This window comes from Opisthorchis viverrini (genome assembly GCF_000715545.1).
Source record: "Opisthorchis viverrini unplaced genomic scaffold opera_v5_457, whole genome shotgun sequence".
NCBI classification, from domain to species: domain Eukaryota; kingdom Metazoa; phylum Platyhelminthes; class Trematoda; order Opisthorchiida; family Opisthorchiidae; genus Opisthorchis; species Opisthorchis viverrini.
Genome location: NW_008752120.1, coordinates 126379 through 133309, shown reverse-complemented (window position 1 = coordinate 133309; position 6931 = coordinate 126379). Strand labels below are relative to the sequence as shown.

The following is a 6931-nucleotide window of genomic DNA, read 5'->3' as shown; positions in this document are numbered from 1 at the left end:
GGACATAGTAAGAAAATCTTCAAGCTCAGGGCACACACATCCGTTAGAACAAAACTTTTTTCATTTCGGGTAGTAGCTGCGTGGAATGACCTTCCTCCGACGGTTGTCCATGCTCCTTCTCGAACCCAATTTAAAGCACTATTAGACATTTATTTATGCGGATCCTCGCGCTGGCGAGCATACTGCCCCTCGCTGAGAACATAAAGAGCAGTGCTACACCCTTTTTTCACTTGTGCCTTTCAGGTGAACGACAGCCACTGACCGACAAGAACAAAACCGACCCGGGAAACTTGGGCAAAAGCCTCGATCCTGTGTATCAATCCGTGAATCCGTGAATCCGTGGCAAGCCACTGGATCAGAACCACCGGCCTAACCTTGGACGTGCACCGCGCGGCAGGCGCGGATAGGCTACTCCGTTCGTGACACGCGCTTCGTTAGAATTATGTTACCATCAGTACTCTTCAGTCCAAAGGTTTCCAGTATTAACGGGTGGTGTGGATTCCTTACGTTTTTGACACTTCTCATTGCATGGGTTGTCGGTTTTTCAATTCGACTATTCTCAGTCATACGATTTGAAAGCGTGATCCATGAATTTGACCCATGGTTCAACTACCGTGCGACGAAACAAATGGTGGAAAATAGCTTTGAGTCATTTTACAACTGGTTTGATGGCACTGCGTGGTACCCGCTTGGGCGTATAGTCGGTGGCACCGTATATCCAGGATTGATGATAACATCAGGTTCGTTATGTCCACAGGTTCGTCGTAATAATTATAGGTTTCATTCACTTTCTGGCTCACCTTCTTAATATCCCGATCCACATCCGAGAGGTCTGTGTATTTCTCGCGCCGTTTTTCAGTGGTATGACTGCAGTGGCCACGTATTTCTTCACGAAGGAAATCTGGAGTAGAGGTGCGGGACTTCTGGCAGCCTGCTTCATTGCGATGGGTAAATACCAGCTCCTAATGATTCTCATTTTATAGCCCCTGGGTATATCAGCAGATCCTCTGCAGGAAGTTATGATAATGAAGGCATTGCCATATTTGCTCTCATGTTTACCTATTACCTATGGATTAAGTCCATAAAGTCGGGGTCTGTCTTCTGGTCTGCCTCCTGCGCAGTCTCATACTTCTATATGGTTTCTGCATGGGGGGGTTACGTGTTTATTATCAATCTTATTCCGCTGCATGTGTTCGTCTTGCTCTTGATGAATCGATATTCGGCAAAGATCTACGTTTCGTACACATGCTTCTTCACTCTGGGATTGATCATGTCCATGCAAGTCCCATTCGTTGGGTTCCAGCCCCTCAGGACTAGTGAACACATGGCTTCGCTAGGTGTCTTCGCCCTCCTGCAGGTAAGTCCTTCCACTGGGCTTTTGCTACGGCATAGATTGAATGTCATTTTACGTTGTCTACCCGTGGTATCAGTCTGATGGTTCGCGTCTATTTGGGACTTGTACGGTTAGAAACGCCCTCTTAGGGCAGCTGGTCCCCATGTGTTTGATCAGCGGTGTCTCAGACCTTCTGATGTTGGACAGTGCTCCTATACTATTAACATGAAAAGCAGCAATCAGACGTTCTTTTGTGCAACAGTGAATTCGGTCAGTGAAAATATCCAGCACCGTTTATATTACGGAGACTGGTTTATGTATCACGAAATCTAAGACGATTGTTGGTGTCCACTCCTCTGAGATGATGCAAACTAAGGCAGTTAAGGTGTAGTTTCGCAGAAGGACGTGAAGGAAATTGGGAAATCTTTGGGTGACCCTGGGCCACCCCCCACAAGGTGGCTTTGACGAGCCTACTTGATTAAGTTGTTCGTTCAGCTGCAAAAACCCTTCCGGAATCTAGCGGGCCATGCCTCTCGAAGAAAGCATGGTAACAAATACTGCCAAGTTACCCAAGCTTAGACAATCAACCAATGTGCAGAGGGTCGGTTCGAACCACGAAGCTTCTGGTCAGTAAATTTGTGCTCTAAGCACTGAGATTCCTCGAGCTCGACATAGTAATCATCATCGTCATCATCATGGACAGCATTACGTCAGTGTTCAACATGGTTTATTTGAAGGCCCTATTGTGAAGAAGATGAAGGTGAATGGGGAAGGGACTTAGAGCTAGGTTCTTCTGATGTACCTATATCTCCACTGAACGCGATAGCGTCTATGTCTGACGGCCATAGGCTGCATAACGCAACAGTATATGGTAAAGTCAATAAAATTTGATTCGTTTTGCCTCATGTTCTCCATCTATGTGGATGGAAGTTACCAACGGCACTGGTGAGTGTTGAGGGCTTCCATACTTCGTTGTCAGGTCATGAACTCGAAGCCTCTGAGTCGACACAAGGCTTGACGAAGTGGGAATTATGAGGCAAACAGTCCTATGTCATACGAAATACATGACCTAACCAGCGCTATTTGTGGAGCGTGGCCAGCAGTCCTATCGAAGGACAGACAGACAGAGAGATCCTACTGACGTACCTAGACATTACTGATCGGATGTCCCCATCAGACCCGCGTAATGCTTCAGAGGCACCGATGACGAAACAGTCTACGAAGAGCTTCCGAATGCAGCGACTACGCCTCCAACCCATGAAGCAGGACAGATAAAACCACAGCATAGTACGGCCTACTCTTGAGTGTCAAGCTGATGTCACGTGGGTGCCACAAATATCGAGGATTAGAAATTGCTGACATGGCCAGTCAGCCATTCGCCAGTCCGGCGAATAGATGACCAGAAAATTCTCAATCTATTGATCAGCGTACTATGTGAAGAATTGGGGTTGTCACATGTACACTCCCCAGCTCAATACTTAGTGGAGGTGCACAAACGGTGCACAAACCTCGGCAGGTTTTATTCTCTTCATGACGATCTAGAAAAACTGACCAAGGTCATTTATCCCTTGGCATGTGCTTCGCACCCACAAACTGCAGTCATGGTACAGGACGTACTACCTTTTAAAATGCTTCTGAGAATTCAAGGAGTGACACTGGAGGTTGTTGAACACCGCACGTATCTTGGAAGTTCCGTTAGCTCTAATTTTATTGTGATGGACGAAGTGATTGCGCGAATCACAAAGACCAGACTGTTTGCCAATTTGCGTCCACTGTCGCGTCAAAAAGACGTTTCCCTGGGTTTTGAAGGACGCATATATCGGACTACTGTGCGGGCTTTATTGTCGTACGGTTGCGAGACAGCACCATCTGAGACAGCAACACCAGTGTTTGTACTGAATCCTTACTGAAGTGCAACCATAAAATAAATCTAATTATATTTAAAGCCTTAGAGTGAAGAGAATAGAAGAGTGGGTGAGGGAGAGGACCTTGTGTTGGCCTATGTCAAGCATTCTGTGGTACCTATACCTCCAAGCGACCATACCTGACCACTTCACGCGAAGATTGAGACATCTTCAGGTCTTTGACCATCGGTATCTTGGAACTGTGGCTGAAATCGGCTGCAACCAGCGAATTCCGAATGAGATTTACGATGAAGCGGACACTACTTGAATCAAAGATTGCATCCAGTATTGCAAGCGAAGTTGTCCCGGCCATATGTTTTGCACGGCGAGTTACCGCCGTTTTGGAGTTGCGAAAACCCAGAAGCGGATTGAATTTGACCTGGCTGAAGAGGATGAAGGATGGGGTCGATGTGACTCTCAATGTGCTTGCCTGGATACACTGAAAAATATTTCGGCTACTACTACTGTCGATTTCCATCTAGATTATCCGACTAGGCATTGTGGAATTTTGTGCTAGACTAGTTTTAGATCCCCCTTCCTGTCACACTCCTTTCTTCTTTCCGTTATGAGGCCCCATTTAAATAAATTTACATAATTGTGTGGCAGTGAACTACTCGTGTTTTCATTTGGTATCGCTGTCAACGGTGGTGGTGATGGTATTGCTGATACTGATTTTGGTGCTGCAGTTGGCGGAGGCTAAATGAGAGCAGAAAACTCTGCACCTACTCTTGTGGTGAAGCTGATTGGCAACTTACGTGTGCGGTATTTTGTTCGTCCACATCTTATTGTGAGCTCGAGACAGTTCAGTGGTTAAGGGTCGAACTTCCGGGTAGTCCGTGTTTCGAATCCAGCCTCGATATCTTGAATGGTTCTGTCTAGGCTTTAGCAACCTGGCGTTATCTCAGCTCCCATGGTTTCTCCGAGTGGCCTGCTAACTGACCTCCAAATGGCGTTACACGTGAACGCTTAATGTTACTGTTGCATCTACGGCACTACGGCAGTGTCGTCCATACTGCTTTATGGATCAGAAACGTGGGCTCCATGCACAAAGGACGAACGAAGTTGTCAGTGTTTGACAACCGGTTTCTCCGAAACATTAATCGAGTTTGGCGGGAACATCGGATTAGCAGTGTTAAGGTACGTCAGATGGCTTTAAGAAAAACGCACCCACCTGGATGAGTTGCACTTCGTAGGTTACACTGGTTAGGACATGTACTCCGCATACCCGAGGACCGCCGCGTCGCACACCCACCTGGATGAGTTGCACTTCGTAGGTTACACTGGTTAGGACATGTACTCCGCATACCCGAGGACCGTCCGCGTCGCAGAGCGGCTTCCACCCAGCCCTGTGCTAAGCGGAATCGACCGGGAGGCGGACAGTGTATGACTTTGGAAAGAAGTGTGAAAACACTAAGCACTGAACTCAGTCGGACTGACAACTTCTGCCTCCCTGGATTAAAATCCCAGGGACTCAGTTCACCAACGGTTAATGACAGTGACAGCTACGGCTCGGTCACGCGGCTATTGGGGCTGGTGCACCAGAGACATCGCCTTCAATGCGTGGCCTTCTGGTTTCCCAAACCACCTGATCGTCTCAGTGCCTCCAATGTTTGGTTGTACCTCCCTTGCTCTTCCATTTCCTGATGACAGAACTTGTAGCATCTGGAGCCAATAGGCCCTTAGTACTTGGTTCATTGCTGAACAGAACGTGGTTTTATTAAGTTTCCTCCGGTTTAGCAAGTGCTGTTGGTTTTCATAGCTAAACTCTTAATGTTTTTGTTCCATGTTCTCAGCATCGGAGGTGAACTAGCACGCCTGTGTACTCTTTCTTGTGTGACAGTTATATTTGTTGGTTCTTTCTGGTGTTCAGCTATTTTTGTAGCGCTACATGTGCGTTTTTGTAATATGTTTCAAACTCGACTTGGGAATGATTGCGCATATTCGCAAGTGCTACCATTCCTGCAACCGTTCCTGAAAATTTTCCTATAGATTAATCTTTTACTCTAATAGTACATTTGTTAAATTTTGGGTGTTACTGCTAACTACTTTGTTTGGTAGAGCTCCTTAGACAAACCGATGAAGTTTTAAACCTTACGGTCAGACGTATTGTGTTTGGCTTCACAAGTTCAAATCACCAAAGGTAAAGGCGTTCTTTTCAGGAAATTTCGTGAAATCGAGTGGTAACTCGTCCAAGAGCAAGCCAGATTTCGGCTTGGTAGTGGTTGCGTTGACCATATCTTCACACTTTATGGAGTATCGGAACGGTGCCATATGTATAAGCGACCCATGGTTTTGATATTTTTGAATTTCCAAGGAGCGTTTCACTGGCTTTGATACACTTGTTCAGCAATGAATACTCGTTATTTTAAATACAATAAGTTAATTGATTTTCCAAACTGCTGGGAGCACAGCAGTATGCCGGAAGCTCTTCAGCAGCTCCATTACAAAATTGGCGCCACAGAACTATGCCCCCCTCCTTTTTTCCCAACTTCTGGTTGATGCAATAATCAGACGAACTCTGGAAGGCTTCAGCGTCTCGGTGTTTGGATAGCTGCTGACGAAAAGCTTATCGGTCCGGAATATCTTGTTTGCTTCGTCCCCGTATCGAAGAGGAGAAGACAAGGTTTTCAGATGACCTATCTAAAGTCCTTTATCACTGAAACGTCATCTGCATTCCAAAGAGGTGCATTCGATGCTGTGGGGGGCTTTTAACATATTTGGGAAGTTTTGTAAATCCCGACACTGGTGCCACACGGATCTCTAAGGCTCGGATCGCGATTGCCAGGTTAAGATACCTATCGCTACAAAGCGATAATTCTCTGTATCCCAAAGAACGTGCATGTCAGACTACGGTACGGCATGTTTTGTTAGACGGTTGTGGGATGCGGGCTTCGTGAGCAGCGGAACTGAGACGTTTTCAGGTCTCAGAACTATTGCTCACATTGGCTGATACCAATGAATCCGCAGCACTTCAGTCCAAAACCAAAGTCTGGGATAGTGTTTATGTACTGCACACACTGAATCATCGTCTTAATCGCTCATCTGTAACACCCTCGGTGCCTAGCTGCCATTCCACACGAAGGAAGCACGAGGGCTGAGATACTACCAGGTTGCCGAGGCCTAGACAGGAGAAGTCGATTGACGAAGGTCAGGTTCGAACCACAAACCTTCCGGTCATTAAATTCGCGTTCTAACCACTGAGTCATCGTCGTTTTACAAAGAGAATACCTGATGCAGAGTGGCACAGGCAGACGTGAGATCAACCTTTGATCTGAAGAAAGACTGTGAAAGCCTTCTCAAAAACTCGAGGAGCCCATGTAACCCTTCCTTCAAGATAGACTTTGCATGCTCCTCTTTTTGCTTGGCTAAAGACACTGTAAGATATAGTTTCCAGGCGACTTCAATGACGGTGATTTCGTCAATTTCCATCCAGAGTGACCAAGCGTATGCAGGTGTACGTACCTACGAATGCCTCTAGTAGACCACCAATGCATGAATCTCCAGGGCCATGATCGAGTTTTCTAATTTGAGACACCTATACCGTCAAAGTGGTGTATCCCTGAATCTCAAGCGACGTGTGTATCAAGCTAAAGTGCGGGATGTTTTGTTGTGTGGCCGACACCACAACGGCACGAGCCTGATTGTGTTGGTTTGCGGTATTCCAATTTTCGCGCGAAAGGCATATATATATATA

General features: G+C 46.4%; 1 protein-coding gene across 1 annotated transcript in view; it reads left to right on the top strand.

Moving 5' to 3' along the window:
- Positions 1-426: 426 nt before the first annotated feature.
- Positions 427-6931, top strand: part of T265_11205 (hypothetical protein) — a gene marked incomplete at both ends in the record, with an annotated part of 31504 nt that continues 24999 nt past the window's right edge. The window contains one exon of the mRNA XM_009177801.1: positions 427-1357. Within this exon, the coding sequence (XP_009176065.1) occupies positions 1052-1357 (306 nt within the window). The remainder of the gene's footprint in view (positions 1358-6931) is intronic.